This window comes from Gekko japonicus, unplaced genomic scaffold (assembly GCF_001447785.1).
Source record: "Gekko japonicus isolate JY-2015 unplaced genomic scaffold, Gekko_japonicus_V1.1 scaffold1838, whole genome shotgun sequence".
Taxonomy (NCBI): domain Eukaryota; kingdom Metazoa; phylum Chordata; class Lepidosauria; order Squamata; family Gekkonidae; genus Gekko; species Gekko japonicus.
Window position 1 is genome coordinate 302,973 of NW_015176507.1, and position 15,734 is coordinate 318,706.

Consider the following 15,734-nt stretch of genomic DNA (forward strand, 5'->3'; position numbering starts at 1 on the left):
TAATCCCTGTTGATTTATGCCCTGTTGGTTCATAGTGTGTGTTTACTCCTACAGTGTGTGTGTGTGCTCCATAACTGTGTAAATAGTTAAATAAATTCTTTAATTTGGGCTAATAATCTGTGTTGTGCTCTGACCACATAGTCTCCCCTGCTCTGCACAATACCAAAGGAAGGGGGTAGCCCAGGGAAGCAAGGAAAGGTAAGACCCTGGGTTGCCCACTTTCCAGGGATCCCCCAAAGATTGGGGATTCCATCTCCAAATAGAGAGATTCGGCCAGAGGGGTCTCACTGTCTCTCTAAAAAGGCAGAGACGATTCCATGAGTGGTGGCAGCGAATTTAAGGAGTGAAATACGCCCACGAGACGAGGGTGGGAGGCAAACAGCTGAGTTGTACACTGGAGCCTGTTTCGCCATAGTAGGCAACCAAGTTTGGTTCAGACAAAGGAAGGAAACCCTTTGCAGGCCTTTGTGAGGAAGTCATTGGAGCCAGTCCTGACTAGTTGCCAGCTCCAGGAGGGAAGATTCCTGGAGATTTTCTAGTAGAGACTATGGAAGCCAGGGTTTGGGGAAGGGAGAGGCCTCAGCTGAACAGAATGACATACAGCCCACCTTCCAAAGCAGTTATTTTCTCCAGGGGGGAGAGATATCTTGTCTGGAGTTCAGTTGTGATACCTGGTGATCTTCAGGCTCCACCTGGAGGTTTGCTGCTTTGGCCGTAGCAGTCAGTGCTTCAGAGCAGGGTCTGCTAGATCCAGGTTCTTGCTGTAGAAGCTGAGTGGGTGATTTTGGACCAGTCACAGACTTTTAGCCTAACCTACCTCACAGGGTTGTTGTGCAAGTCAAAAGGGGGAGAGGAAAATGATATAAGCTGCTTTGGTTGCCATTGCAGAGAAAGACTACTTTTCCTCCTGGGAAACCATTGTTGCCAATCTCCAGGTGAGGGCTGGAGATCACTCAGAATTACAACTGCTCTCCAGATGGCAGAGATCAGTTCCCCTAGAGAAAATGGTGGACTCTGTGGCAGGGCTTCAGAGCACAGAAGAGGCTACAGGTGTGTGTGGGGGGGGGGAAAGGAAAGCTGAAGAGGGAAGGGGAAATAAAGCTAGGTTGAAAATTGACTGGGAAGGAGAAAGGGTTGCCAACTCCAGGTGGGAAATTCCTGGAGATTTGAGGGATGGAACCTGGAAAGGGTGAGGTTTGAGGAGGGGTAGGACCTTAGACAGGTACAATACCATAGACTCCAGCCTCCCAACCAGCCATTCCCCAAGGCCTTGGCACTCTCCCAGAGCCTCTTTCTAGAGCTCGTTGTATTTATTTCCACAACGGACCTTATTCATAGTTAAATATATTTTCAAACATTAACTCCAATATAGCTCACTGCTTCCCACTTATACCAAGTCGGACCATTGGTTTAGCTAATCCAGTACTGTTCACTCTGATTGGTAGTGTCTCTCATACCTGATCCCTGTGTTTCTTTAACTTCCTGAGATAGAACATTGTGCATGCAAAGAGTGTGCAATACATCCCTTGCTTTATATTACTAATATACTGGATATATGCTGCTGTATACCATTTAAATTTTAAACTGATACATCTAAAAATTGATAACATTTTAATACTCTATGAGCTGCTTTGAGTGTTGTATAATATAGCAAGATTGACATACGCTGAATAAATGTAGCTCGATGTATCTTTGCTTGTATATTCATCAACACTAAAAGGAAATGCCAGAGAACTATTGTGATTTTATCCTTGAGTAACACTGATATTTGGGGTGATACATATTTTAGATATTATTAAATTACTGAACTTACTATTTCTTCGGAAAAATACAATTTTACAAAAATCCAGTTAAGAATAACATATACTGTGCTCCGCAAACTCATTTTCCTTTATGACATTTTCTAACAGTCACACTCAGATATCAAACATGCAATCTCTCTTACCTCGTTTCTTTTCTTGCATGTAGTACGAAATATTTTTCACCAAGGAAATAATCATAATGACTGTTACGAAAGCAAAACCTATCCAGAAATAGGTACACTCTGAATTTCCCATTTCTGTAACAGAAACGTTCATGCATATTTTTAACAAATGAGCACTTTTATTCCAAAGACTACAGTTCAATACACATTGAAGCATGTGTTTTTCTTAGCCCCTAATCCAGTGCCGGCCATGTGTTTTGCAAGCAACTAATGGTTCAGATGTAAATATCCATTCCAGTTCTCATTAACATGCCTCTCTGTCCAATTTAATAGGATGTAGATGACCATTGAAATGCTGAGGTGGATCCCATAGAGGGATTCTGCTGTACAGAGGTACAAGTGACTACCATATACTCAAGAGTGGAAACCAGTCTTTCTTGTTAGGTAGGGCTGCTACTAGGTATTCTTTTTAAAAAATGGAAGGAAAACTAGTGATTTCATCCTAAATGACAGAAACTTCTGTAACAAAGGCTGCAATCCTAGTAACACCTGGGAATAAGTCCCTTGGACAAAAAGGAATTTACCTCTGAGTAAACATGTTTAGGATTATACTGCAGGTCACTAAGCCTAAGTGTCTATGAATGTAACTGTATCTAAACTGTTAGCATCAGAAACCTATAACTTTGAGCAGGTAGAGTTATTTTCCATTTAAGAGCCTTTTACCCCTTTAGAACAAGCCCTTAAATAACAGCTTCCTTTAGTTACCCCTTTCCATCTTTAGCTATCATGTCACATATACTGTTAGGGTAGCTAAAAAATTAAAAATTAAAGGGCTTTTTTTTCTTCTACAGATGGCAGCAGTTGGAACTGTAATTTCCAGGGAGAAAACAGTAGCAGAAAATGGAGGGAGAAGGTGTTTTTTTTTTTAAACCTCCTATGCAACTCCTTCCTTTTTCCTCAAATTACCATCTCCAAGCTGTTTTTCACCACTTCCAAGAAAAAAACAAATATGGAATATAAAACCATAGGGCTGCCAGATACTTACCTTGCACCAGCAGGGGTGAAAGGGAGCTTTCTGGGAGTGGGGGGGCAGGGTGATGTCACCATGCATGACGTCCTCAATGTGATGACATCATGTGGAAGTGATGTCATCACTCCAGGAACATTGCAAGGTAACACTCTAGTTTTGGGGCAAACTCTATGGTAAAATTGGGCTGAAAACATAGAGTTTTGCACAAAAACCAGAATGTCACCATGCAATGCCTCCAGCGTGATGATATCACTTCCGCGTGATGTCATCAAGTCGCGGACATTGTGTGGGATCATAGCTGTTGGGGTTAAGGCTTCCCCCACCAGCCTGGTGATGGGCAGAAGCCCACAAATTCAGGGGATCCCCCACTCCCACCTGGAGACTGGCAGCCCTATAAAAGCAGCTTGGGGGGTTGAGGGGGTGGGGAGAGGAAGGTGTTTAAAAAAGTCTTTCAGAACCAAACAAAGGTTAGTGAAGAAGAGGGGCAATATTAAAACCTATCTAATAAAAGTAGAAAAAGATACATGTATTTATTAATAACAAATTTTAAAGCATATACAGGGGCCCATTTACAACAATTATATATAAAACATTACAATACCAAGGACTTAAAAGCTTGACCTTACGCGTTTCGGCCAAATAGGCCTTCCTCAGAGGTCATATATATGTGGCAAAATGGCTAATACATATATTCACATACACACAATCAAGAATATATACAAAGTATAAATTCAATAAGGACCATAAAGTAAATTTTTACTTGTGAATACTGTGGCAACACAATCAAAGAAGGGAATTTTTGGACCACAAGTCTACTTTATAATCACTGGGCTAGTGATAGCACTTTAAAGGTCTTATGTGCATATTGACCCTGTGCCTGGTGATTTTATTTTTGAACAATTTACTTTATGGTCCTTATTGAATTTATACTTTGTATATATTCTTGATTGTGTGTATGTGAATATATGTATTAGCCATTTTGCCACATATATATGACCTCTGAGGAAGGCCTATTTGGCCGAAACGCGTAAGGTCGAGCTTTTAAGCCCTTGGTATTGTAATGTTTTATATATAATTGTTGTAAATGGGCCCCTGTATATGTTTTAAAATTTGTTATTAATAAATACATGTATCTTTTTCTACTTTTATTAGATAGGTTTTAATATTGGCCCTCTTCTTCACTAACTCTTGTTTGGTTCTGGATTCTATTGTTAGGTTCAGTTTTTTTCCCTTTTTGTTTCTGCTAAAAAAGTCTTTCACCACTCTCGGTGGTCTAAAGTTGGCAACTGGACAGGAAAAAATGTCCTACCCCTTTCATAGAGGTTTACTATACATAAATAAGAAACTGAATTGTTTATGGCATGGAGTAAAACATTGTTGGGTACCCAAAAGTTGGGTGAGAGAACAAAATGTTTTGAGAAATGAATTAAAAAATGTATATGTATTTCTTACAAAGTGCACTGAAACTAAACTTTAAAAACATTGACACAATCTGCCCTGGAAGTGGTGAATATTTGAACTAAGAAGTCCTGAATCTATGTAACCTGATACATTTTGATATTTCTAGTTTCAAAGCCTTGAACCAGTAAAACAGGACCAATAATTCAATATATTTAGGTTGATAACCTTGAACCACATTAAAACTAGACCAAACATGTTTTGGCCTGCAAGGCCTTCCTCTGTGGTCAAATCTGTGTATATACATGCACACTAGGACATGTAAATGTCAAGGCAGGTTGATTATATGGTCTGAAAATGAATAAAAATATAATTATCCATCAATTTATATATGGAAATAAACAATTTAACTACTTAAAACTTTTTTGGAATTGATTACTCACATCCCAAATATCCTGTGTGGCAAAAGAATTGGGTTGTATGTAGGTTATCTTAAACTTTTAAGCCCACAAATCCAAAGAATGCAGGTTTCATACTTATTTTTGTAAAAAAAAATGTATACAGCAAAGCTACTCAAATGAAAAATTATGTTCAATTAATTAAAGACCAAACAAATTGTAATTAAATAAGACAAATCTTGTAACATACGTACCCGACCGTGGCTATAACTCTCAAAGTGTGCATACATGTATCAACCTTTAACTGATAGTAACGTTCTGTATTGTTGAAATTCTGGTAGTAGGTTCTCTTAATGTACTCCTCACTAGCATGCCCTTAAGATTTCTTGATCTTTTAAAAGTTCTATGAGGGGGAGAATACATTTTGGGATCCCCAACAGGCAGGCCTGTAGCCAGGAAATGTTCAGGGGGGGGCACTGGAGAAACTGGTGGGGTGTGATGTCACAAAATAAAAAATGAAATTAAAAAGCCCCAGATGTGTCCCTGCTCTGGAGATTAAGTGCATATACCTGTCTTCTACCAAAGCTCTCACTTTCAAACAAGAGAATGACTCTGTTCCCTTTCAAGTCCCCTTCCCCCCTCCCTGGATGCTTCATTGCTGACTGACCAGCCCAGCATGTCAGTCCCAGCCAGCTCAGCCACGTCCTATATGGAAAGCCTGAACACCAGGTCGTGACGTCACAGTAATGGCGACGAGGGTAGTCATAACATTACATGTGTGGTTATGTGGGGCTAACCTGAGGGCTGCTGTTAAGTGTGAATCACACCCTGTGTAATGATTTCAGTTAATTGGTTGTGTTCCTTTAAATGTTTTGTTGAATATAGCAGAGTTAGAGAGTTTGGAGTTAAGAGTGTGAGGAATGTTTTGTTGAATATAGCAGAGTTAGAGAGTTTGGAGTTAAGAGTGTGAGGAGAATGTGGCAGTTTGATTTCAGATGAAGGAGTGTTTGGTTGGAGAAAGACTTCAGTGAAAGGAGTCTAGTGTTGGCAGTTGGTGTGAGAGCTGACAGAAAGTTAGGTTGCTGGCACTTCGTCAGCCAAAAAAAAGTGGAATAAACAGACAATCAGGGCATTCTGAACAGAGTAAAGAGAATTCCCTAAAACTTATATTGTGCTTCATAACCACGTGAATGAGAGAAATTCATAGTGGAAAGAATAGGTAACCTGAGGGCTGCTGTTAAGTGTGAATCACACCCTGTCTTAAGCGAAATATGTAGTTGTTGGAGTTTCAAGTTGCTTCAGACCCCCCAGAAGTTCTGATGGATGAAAGCCTTCCACAAGGCAGCTGGCAAGGATCTTACGGTGGTAAGTCTAGCTCCTGTGTCAGAGGAAGGAGTTCCGCATCCAGCTGCTGTGTCAGACGAAGGCATTCCCTGCCCCTGGGCTGAGCCACCACCTCCTATATGGAAACCCTGAACACCAGGTCGTGACGTCATCAAAGGTAGTCCTACAGTCCCTGAACTCTGCAGTTGCCAGCTACTGTCACAAGTGTTTTAACTTGCAGTTTCTCGTGTACTCAACAAGATATTTTCTTGATTCTTTCACTGCAGTATTCCAGATTCTTCACACTAGCTTACAGGGCAGTGGTGTTGTCCGTTAGGACCATAACACATTTCCCCTTGATCAGAGGGAGGAAACTGGTGACAGCAAGCAGTTTCAGGAAGTTTATGTGCTGCTTCCATTTCTGAGTGTCCCATTTGCCTCCGACACAAAGGCCCATCATGTGGGCACCCCAGCCCGACAGGGAGGTGTCTGTGGTTAGGGTGATTTGGGGTGATGGAGGATGGAAGGGTGCTCCCTGGAAGAGATTGGAAGGGACAGTCCACCAAAGTAAAGAGTCTCGTATATTGGGAGGAGGGGTTTTTCCCTGTTCAGAGCAGCCCTTCCCCATTTTATCCTCACAACAATCTTGTGGTCTAGGTAAGGCTGAATTTATGTGGCAGGCCCAAGGTCACCCAGCAAGCTTGATGACAGGTGGGGGATCCAGACCCATGCCAACACTCTAATCAGATCTCCATACTGGCTTTCTTGAATGCCTTTGTTTTCAGTGATAGAACACAGATTGTTCATTAGCAAAATACTGGATTTTGTGCCTGCTGAAATATATACTTAAGCATTTTGCAGAAGCAATTAAAATTGTAATTTGATTTTTTTATTTTAAAAGGTACACTTCATCCATTTCCCAGTATTATTTTCTAGTATTATTCACTAATATAGCACCGACTTTTCTAAAGACATAACGAAATTTGCATCTACCAATGACTATGTTTAAACTGGCTTTCTAATAACTCTTGTGCATTATGAAAACTCCCTCTGAGTTTTTGTTGGATGAAATAATTACCAGTGCATCTCTCTAACACATTATAGACCTTTAAAGCACCTTCTCATCTCTTTCATAACTATTCATTCTTATCACATTCATTTTGCTTAGAGGCTAGTGGAAAAAATAGTATAACACAGAAATAGAACAAATTTATAGAGTCGAGTGGCACCTTTAAGACCAACAAAGGTTTATTCAAGGTATGAGCTTTCGTGTGCATGCACACTTTTTCAAATACATTGGAATGGAAGGTAAGGTTCAGACTTATAGACAGGGGCTGAACAGCAAATTAACGTGTAACACGATGAAGATATTTTAAGACATGTGAAGACAAAACTAAATAACAAGCTAAGGTTATAAGGTTTGAACCTTACCTTCCATTCCAATGTGTTTGAAAAAGTGTGCATGCACACGAAAGCTCATACCTTGAATAAACCTTTGCTGGTCTTAAAGGACAGCAGAGAGCGACGAGGATGATCAGGGGTCTGGAGACTGAGCCCTACAAGGAAAGGCTAAGGGCCTTGGAAATGTTTCGTTTGGAGGAAATTGAGGGGGGACATTTGAAGGTTGTCATTTGGAGGAGGGCAAGGAGCTGTTCTAGTTGGCAGCAGAGGATAGGACCTGAAGCAATGGTTTTAAATTGCATGCAGAAAGGTATCGGCTGGATATTAGGGGAAAAAAATTCACGGTCAGAGTGGTTCAAAGGTAGAATCAGCAGCCCAGGGAGATGGTTAGCTCCCCTTCACTGACAGCTTTCAAGAAGAGGCTGGACAAATACTTGTCAGAGATGCTTTAGGCTGGTCCTGCCTTGGGCAGGGGGTTGGACTAGATGGTCTGTATGGCCCCTTCCCACTCTGTGATTCTACGATTCTAAATTTGTTCTACTGCTTCAGACCAACATGGCTGACCACCTGGATCTATCTTCACAGAAATAGAAACTACAGTAGATGATAAAGACCAGCCTAACAACCAAAACTGTCTGTATACCTGAAATACTATTTTATATGTAGAGGTCCATTGTTGGTTCACAAATCAGTTCCAAACTCTCCTCTCCTTTGCCAGTTCAAAAACAGGTCTTCAGTATCTGTGAAGCCCTGTCCACTCTTTATGGTGAATGTCCATACATCCTATATGAATGGACAGATGTACCACCTGTTTGTAAGAAACAGCCAATAGCCAGTACCTGGGTAAATATGGGAAGTTTAAATTACACATTCAGCTGCACAGGAATTGAATGAAACATGATAATTATTCAACACAGAAAAATCATATGTATGTATGTACTTCATTTATCCTGCCTTTCTCCTAAGGTTGTTATTCTCCAGGTGAGGCCTGGAGTTCCCTGGAATTACAACAGATCTCCAGACCTCATGTATCTGTTCTTCTGGAGGGAATGGCAGCCTCAAAGTGTCAACTCTTCAGAATTACACTCCTGCTGACTTCTTTCCCCACACCACAGGCACGGCTACCAGAGCACTAGGAATTCCCCATGCCAGAATTGGCAGCCTTTTCTCCCCAACGGGGACTCAAAGCAGCTAGTAGTGTTCTCCCCTCCTCCCTTCTGAGTGTGTAACTCACCAGGGCCACACAAAAAGTTCCCGCTGCAGGGTGAGGAGTTAGAACCTGGGTCTCCCAGACCCTAGGGCAAACAGTCTACTCTAACCACTACACACGCACTGTGTCTCAAACTGTAATGTTTACAGAGCTACTGTCAGCCCTATAGGAATGTTGACTCATAGTGCTGGTTGGTGGTATTAGGTTGGTAGTAAGTCAAACTGCTCTCTAAAAAACTAATAATTTATAAAGCACACATGCAGAATCATATTAAGGTTGGATCCTGAGGATCCATTCCACTAATGGTGGCACCTTCTCTGGCACTAGGAGCTTTCCTCCAGCAGAAGAGGCCATTGCAAACAAGGAAGGTTCTTTGAGTCAGAGGCTGGCTCTTCACATACTCCATAAAACATACTGGCAGACTCCATCCAGGGATTCTTCTGTGATCATAACAACAGGCAATCACAAAACATGACAGAGGAGATTTCAATATGTTCGTTCATCCTGAATAATAATAATTCATCTTGCTGAAATCAGTGGGAGAGTTTTTGGAGCAAGCAGCAAGGAGCAAGCTCCTACCAAGGTTTATTTTCTGTGTTCATTTCCACATACTTTAAAGTATATATTTTATATTTTCTTTATGGTGCTTCTTGTTTATCATGTGCAGCTTAAGGTTCAGAAACACTGAACCTTATCCATCTCAAACATTTGTTTTAATCTTAATAATCACAGAGACCTATGGTTAAATCCAGATCTATTTTATTGCCATAGGGTGAACCAATAATAAATAGATAATATGTGAATACATATGCCTGTGTTTTGTACAATTCATGCTGCTGAGTCGATAATTATCTCTCTGTTCTCTACGTTCCCCTTTTGGTCAATTCTGATATAGCACAGCTTCTGGGATAAACAGTATACCTGAATGCTAAATCTGATGCTAGGAAAGACTGAGAACTCTCAGTGCCATCCCAAGCAGAGTTACACTGTGTAGGTCCACTGAAGTCAGATGGGCTTAGTAGAATGTAATCCTGCTTAGAATGGCACTGTCTGTTAGTGTTCAGATGGATATCACCCCAAGTAGTATTTCAGGAGTAGTGGTACTGAATTCTATTCTTGGGCACTTATGCCTTATAAAACTGTACATAAGGGAGATTTTTTAAAAGGTTCTTTCACATGACGCTGGGAAATTTGACACAGGTTACATAATTACAAACTTAACATATGTCTATAGTCAGCTTCTGATGTCATCTTTGTCTAAATTTTTAAAATATTAGCAGGGAAATGTCATGTCAGAAACATCCCTAAACTGTTCTTCAAACTTTGTACTTTTTCAGTAGCTATTTAAACATCAGCCTACCTCATTTCCTACATTTTACATTCAGGTGGGTAGCCATATTGGTCTGAAGCAATAGAACAAAGTTTGAGTTCAATGGCACATTTAAGACGCATGCACACAGAAACTAATACCCAGGATTAAATTTTGTTGGTCTTAAAGGTGCCACTGTACTTTGTTCTATTTCCTCCATGTTAGGTAAAGGTAAAGGTTCCCTTGCTCGAAAGCCAGTCGAATCCGACTCTAGGGTTGCGGTGCTCATCTCTGTTTCAAAGCCGAAGAGCCAGCGCTGTCCGAAGACGTTTCCGTGGTCATGTGGCAAGCATGACTAAACACCAAGGCGCACGGAATGCTGTTACCTTCCCACTGAAGTGGTACCTATTTATCTACTTGCAATTTCTTGCTTTCGAACTGCTAGGTTGGCAGGAGCTGGAACCAGAGACGGGAGCTCACTCCATCATGCGGCACCCGGGTCTCGAACTGCTGAACTACCGACCTTCCACAGCCTGCAGTTCAGCATCTTAACCACTTTTAAAAACCCTCTCGCTATTTATGCAAAGGCTGATTTTGCCACATAATCTAAAGGAACACATGTGAATGCTGTTTGGGTGTTCTGTGCAATGTGTCTTTTGCTCTAAGGCTGGCTTGAAAATTGAAGGAAGGAAGGAGGTAAACAGAGGCAAGGAGATGGAGCTGCTCCTCCATTTGCAGAAAAAAATAGACTAAAAGGTCAACTCAAGTAGCAGATGGACAATTAACAAATGGAACAGAAGCAGAAGATGATAGATGTTCCAGGGCATTTAAGAATACTATGACTGGTAGCTCATTAGGACTCACACTAGAAAAGATAACATTCAGAGAAACGTCTGTTCATGGCGGGGAGGGGGAGAGACACATCATATAAAGTAGAGTGAACAGCAGACCCTAATCCCACTGGTAATCACAAGAGGATTGCATGAAAAAGGCCTGTATGTTAGGATTAAGAGAGAGGAGGGGGGGTAGAAGGGCTAAGTGTTCCAAACCTCTCAGGGGCCAGAGCACTTTGAATTACAAAGGTATATATTTTTTCTTAGTCCAAGCCAAGCCAGTCAAGGAAGAAGCTGCAGACTTTTAATTCTGCCTTTACTGAGGAGCCCTCCCCAACTATCCCAATTAACAAATAACATAAATGACGTTCAGTACCACTGACCCTTACCAAATGCAAATCCGTTAAGTAACTGAGTAACCTTGAATCAACGTAAACTAAACAGTCACCTTTATGCCATTTCAAGACAGATTTGAATCTCTGAAAAGGGATCTTTATATGACAATTAATCAGAACCATTAACTGGGTTCTAAATATTCAAAGCTTATGCTCCAAATGGAAAAAGGCACAGGATAAAAATAAAAGAACCTTAAATACTCTAGCAATATAAAGTACGCATGTTTCCTTCCTGACAAGTTTTAATGGAAGACCCCCTTCTCCCATCAGTAGAGATTATCTAAGTTTTTTGATATTGATAATAATGTCTAATTATCAGGGCTTTTTTTTTAGGCAAAAGAAATGCTGGAACTCTCAAGAGGGAAATGAAGTTTTCAATCTGTATACTGAAAACTCATGAAAGTTTAAACATTTTAAAAAGAATTTTGTCAAAGAGGTTCCGGAACTCCATTCCAGAGCATTTGCCCAGAAAAAAAGCTCTGGATATTATTAATATAAAAGTTGAGCCTTCAGGAAGACATTCTCAATATGCACACCCAGAATTTCTGGCATAGAAGAAAGATACATACCTTTCTTTTCCGCTTTTTGCTGAAAGAACAAATGGGAGAAAATGGGGTTCAAGTCTGACAGTGTCACAGGCTTTCAGGGCTTGTGCTTCTTGACCCAACTTTGAGTTGATCTGGGAACTTAAATTGCAGTTTAAATGTTTGCAGTTACAAACAGGAAACGTGGTAGACGAAGCTTCGGTAACCACCATGGGATCGAAGCTGAGACTTTCTTCTTTGTTCTTTGTAAGGAAAAAAAGATGAGAAAAGAGTTATGCTTGTGAAATATGACAGTAAAAGGCCATCTCCAATCCAAACACTTTTTATGTTCACTGCCAATTCAAAGATGTATGATTATGACTTCAAGAATCGATGCAGTGTTTGATATTATATTCTTCTTATATTAGGAATTAGGTCTCAGGAGGGTTTTTGTAATCTGATTCTCATCAGGAACTACAGATCGCACATTTTTGAGAATTGAAACCTTTTGTTTCGGCAGCAATGGAACGCCTTGGTACACTTGGCATCTTACTGTTATTATTTACTACCAAAGTCCCCATCATTATGGTGAATGAATGGGGGAGAGAACAGAAAAAGTATGATACATTGTAAGAGATCCCAAGTCAGGAGCACATAGTGCATCTCTGCACATAAAGGTGAATAGGAGCCAGTTATTTAATTTATTTACACATGAACACATGAAGCTGTCTTGTATTGAATCAGGGACAAGGGGGGGGGGGAACTGAACCTAGAAACCTGGGATCCAGAACCTGAAAAGGTTGGTCAAATAGAAAAGAGGGCCAACAATAAAAGCTTAATATATCTATAGTATATAAAAAGATACATGTATTTATTAGCAAAGAATTAAAAAATATATAAGAGCCCTTCTTGCTCTTTGCCTAAGGACAATTCTACTGAGGACACTTTGGCTAAACAATCATAGGAAGGCACTTTCTGGACCAGAAATTATACCAGTGAAACACTACTTGGCATGTGGTTGCATCTTTGGAGGCTTCATTTGTACTTTTATTCTGTGCCTAGTGGTTTCATTTTGGAACAATTTTCATCTGTTCCTTCTTGTATTTATATTTTATATCTGTATGATTGCACTGTACTATTATATAAGCCAATATGTTCCTCACTGTGTTTGACCTCTGAAAAAGGCCTATACAAGCCAAAATTCGTCAGGTCAAGTCCATTAGCCCTTGTAATAGTTTCTGGTATTTTCACATGAGGTGTGCTTGGGCCCTTATATATTTTTAAATTCTTTTTTAATAAATACATGTATCTTTTTCTATACTATAGATATATTAAGCTTTTATTGTTGGCCCTCTTTTCTATTTGTATTGAATCAGACCACCTGTCCCTCAAGGTCAGTACTGTCTACTCATTATTGCCTACAGTAGGGGCAGAAAAGGCCCTGGGCCCTGGTCATGGACAGCTGGATGCCTTTTGGGCCAGGGATCACCAATAAGATGTTCTCAGCAGTCCACCCTGCAAAGGAGCCATTTTCTCCAGGGGAACTGATCTTGGTCATCTGGACTTCAATTGAAATATGTTGTTGAATTGAATTAGTGGGAGATCTCCAGGTGCTGCCTGGAGGTTGGCAAACTGTCATGACTTGGTGAAAGTGGAGCATAACCTTGTGTTCCTAAACTTCCTTTGACTATAGGAATATAGGAACACCTGCCACCTGCAACATATAATTTTTAAGCAGCAAAAGAGGTAGTGAAAATTAAAATACTTCTACTGAAATCTATAGATAGCCAAAAAAGTACTGCCCCCTCTTCTTTGTTGGCTCTACCTACACAGCCACGAAGCACAGAATTTTGTGTGTTGTTGACTACAGCCTCTACTACACTGTCATTTTAACACGGTTGTTATCCCTTGCCACCCCAGTTCCATGCCACTTTTCCCCAGTGCCCCTTTTGCCGCACATTCTATTTCATCTTTTTTAAAAAAAACAACAGAGTTCTAACTTTTGCACTATAGCACTAGGCCAATATAGCAATTCAATACTTGCAGCTGTCATCTGACTGCTGGCAATAAAGCATTGAATTGCTATATTGGTCTAGCTCTATAACGCAGAAGTTATAACATTTTTTAAAAAGACAAAACAGAACACACTGCAAAAAGGGAAGGGGCGGAAGCAGCAGTTTCAGAAGTGCCACAGACATTTCAAACACCACACTACAGTGATTCAGACCCTTGGACTCATAACAATGCGATGGCACATTAGTAACATCAGAACACTAATAGAATCCACCTCAATAGTCTATACCCAAATACCCAATTCCACTCCTACAACTGGGGATGCAAGGTCAATATAAGAAAGGAGGGAGAACTTGTGACTCCAAACTCAACAGCTGCAAATGTCTCCCATGATTCCCTTCTACATATGTACTGCAATGATAAATGTAGCTCTGTTAACTATTAAGCTCTTCATACTTTTACTATGGTGAAGGCAACATGGAGTGCAGCCGCCTTATAGGTGAACACTAGGCATTCAACTCCATTTTACATGTGATCCTTATCCAATATGGTACAGCAGTTCTTTAAAAGCTAAATTACCTTTCAGTTGGATCTAATGACAGTTCCCCAAAGTAATATATTGTCTGGTCTTCACTGGTGTTTGGACTGCATCACTTCAGCATGCTTGTACAACATATATGAATATAATTCCTTCATGCCCCCCAAAAGAGCTTCTCACATATAGAACACAATAGAGATCACAAGGGCCATGGGTCTACTGCGCCTCCCTGTTTGTAGCTCCTTTCAGAAATTCGAAATAGCCACTGTGTGCAAATTTGTGGAAACATCTAGGGACAACACAAGTCTACTCCAATGGGTATATGAGAACATCTGCTTCAGCACATCTGCTTTGTTCTTCTCTCTGAACCCGGATGTAGGTGATGGAGTCAGCATCAAGGTATTCTTTTTAATGGTCAAGGAATTATTTTGTATGGAGGGCATTTAATCATATGAGCTTCAACGTGCCATCTAGATAAAGATATACCACCTCAGTCAGCTGGTAGTTTCTTAAACTTTTTAATAATAGCTACTAACAGAAAAGGTATTGCTTTTATATTTTTTCTATTTGGAATTTAATATTCACACACAGATAACTCATTTAATTTTAGTAAAGATTAATTAGAAATCAATAACTTGCAAAAATGTGGGTTGCCCTTGTCATCAATATGGGGGAAATTCAAAGGTTTCCCACAGATGCCTATTCACTGAAATTCAAACAAACAAATCCTACTCAATGGGAAATCTAGTGAAAAATCCACTGAAGAAGAACAGTCCATCTAGTCAAACTTGAGGCTCAGTTTAGAAAACAAGACTACCAGAAGCAGGACATTATAGAGATTTGTAAAATTATGCGTGGTGTAGAGGAAGTGTTTAAAAATAGCTTCTTTCTTTCTGTCAGTACTAGAACTCATGAGCACCCAATGAAGTTGTTGGGCCATAGTTCAGAATCTACGAAACAAAATACATCTTCACACAGAACATAGTTAACTTGTAGTCCTCATTGCCTCAGGATGTTGTGACAGCTACTAGAGTAAGTGGCATTGAAGCAGAATTGACAAATGTATGGAAGTTAGGTTCAACAATGGCTATTAGCCATGATGGCTAAATGAAATCCCCATATTCATACAGTGCATACCTCTGAAAATCAGTTGCTGGGAAGAAAAAACAGGGGAATGTCTTTGTGGCCTTGCTTGTGAGTTTTCAAGGAAAACTGGCTGGACAGTATGAAAAACAGGATACTAGACTAGATGGACTATCTGATCTAGCAGGGCTCTTCTTGGGTTCTCAAGTACTCACAAAATGGCAAGTGCGGTGTTAGATGAGACATTCACCCTTCTGTTATACACACAGAAGAGAATGTCTCATCTAAGATTACAATTGCTATGATATACATGTGCATCTGATAACAATGGAAGTATGTTTTCAAATTTAATTGA

The 15,734-nt window shown here is 40.2% G+C and overlaps 1 protein-coding gene across 1 annotated transcript in view; it reads right to left on the reverse strand.

The window, feature by feature from the left end:
• LOC107123972 (T-cell receptor-associated transmembrane adapter 1) overlaps positions 1-11,855 on the reverse strand; it is a 19,115-nt gene extending 7,260 nt beyond the window's left edge. The window contains exons 1-2 of the mRNA XM_015427340.1: positions 11,791-11,855; positions 1,943-2,059 (exon numbers count right to left, since the gene is read on the reverse strand). Of these exons, the coding sequence (XP_015282826.1) occupies positions 1,943-2,057 (115 nt within the window). The 5' untranslated portion in view covers positions 2,058-2,059; positions 11,791-11,855. The remainder of the gene's footprint in view (positions 1-1,942; positions 2,060-11,790) is intronic.
• Between the last annotated feature and the right edge of the window lie 3,879 nt (positions 11,856-15,734).